The 643-nt window shown below is 45.1% G+C and overlaps 1 protein-coding gene across 1 annotated transcript in view; it reads left to right on the top strand.

Moving 5' to 3' along the window:
• The window catches only part of MELLADRAFT_114442 (uncharacterized protein), a gene marked incomplete at both ends in the record, with an annotated part of 1,279 nt that extends 870 nt beyond the window's left edge, over positions 1-409 (top strand). The window contains one exon of the mRNA XM_007419369.1: positions 148-409. Coding sequence (XP_007419431.1) covers positions 148-409 — 262 coding nt within the window. The remainder of the gene's footprint in view (positions 1-147) is intronic.
• Positions 410-643: the final 234 nt, after the last annotated feature.

Below are 643 nucleotides of genomic sequence, written 5' to 3'. Positions count from 1 at the left end.
AAGGCGACATCCCTACAGACGGAGGCAGCAATCCCGATGCCTAGTAGTCGGGCTTTGATCCTCAAGACGCAAAGCTGCCGAAAACAAAACACTATGCAGCAATTCTGAACATCCTAAGGTAAAGCGTCTCAACCACACTTCCTTCAGCCAAATATACTCATACACCAATTCACAGTTAAACCCTGACGAAAGTGGCACAACTGCTGCAGCTGTGACCACTAACTCAGTCTCAACAACACTCGCTCCTAATTTGACAAGCGGCTCACTTTTGGAATCGACTGATCCGGCGACCAACTCTGGACTGGCGAACGAATCTTCTGAGCTATTAGTCAAAACTGCACACAAGAGCAGGCGGTTGCAAAAACCCAATGTAAGTCGTCAATCCATCACTCAGTTCCACTTGACTTGAACTTCTGTCTGTCCCCCTCACTCTTTTACTCTTTCGTTGATCAGTTTTTAAAACATATGTCCCCAGAGGAATTGAGAGAGGCAGAAGATATTGAGAGAACAGTCCTGCAGGTATTTCATTTATGTCAAACATCTACCCAAAAATCAACACGAAATCAACTCAGATACTTTTTCACGACAGTCATGGCCCTTTCTCGATGATATACCTCGATACATCTTTCCTTTCATCCGCTCC

The sequence above is a fragment of the Melampsora larici-populina genome, assembly GCF_000204055.1.
Source record: "Melampsora larici-populina 98AG31 unplaced genomic scaffold MELLAscaffold_170, whole genome shotgun sequence".
Classification (NCBI taxonomy): domain Eukaryota; kingdom Fungi; phylum Basidiomycota; class Pucciniomycetes; order Pucciniales; family Melampsoraceae; genus Melampsora; species Melampsora laricis-populina.
Note: the sequence above shows the minus strand (reverse complement) of the source record. Positions and strands in the feature narration are given on the sequence as shown.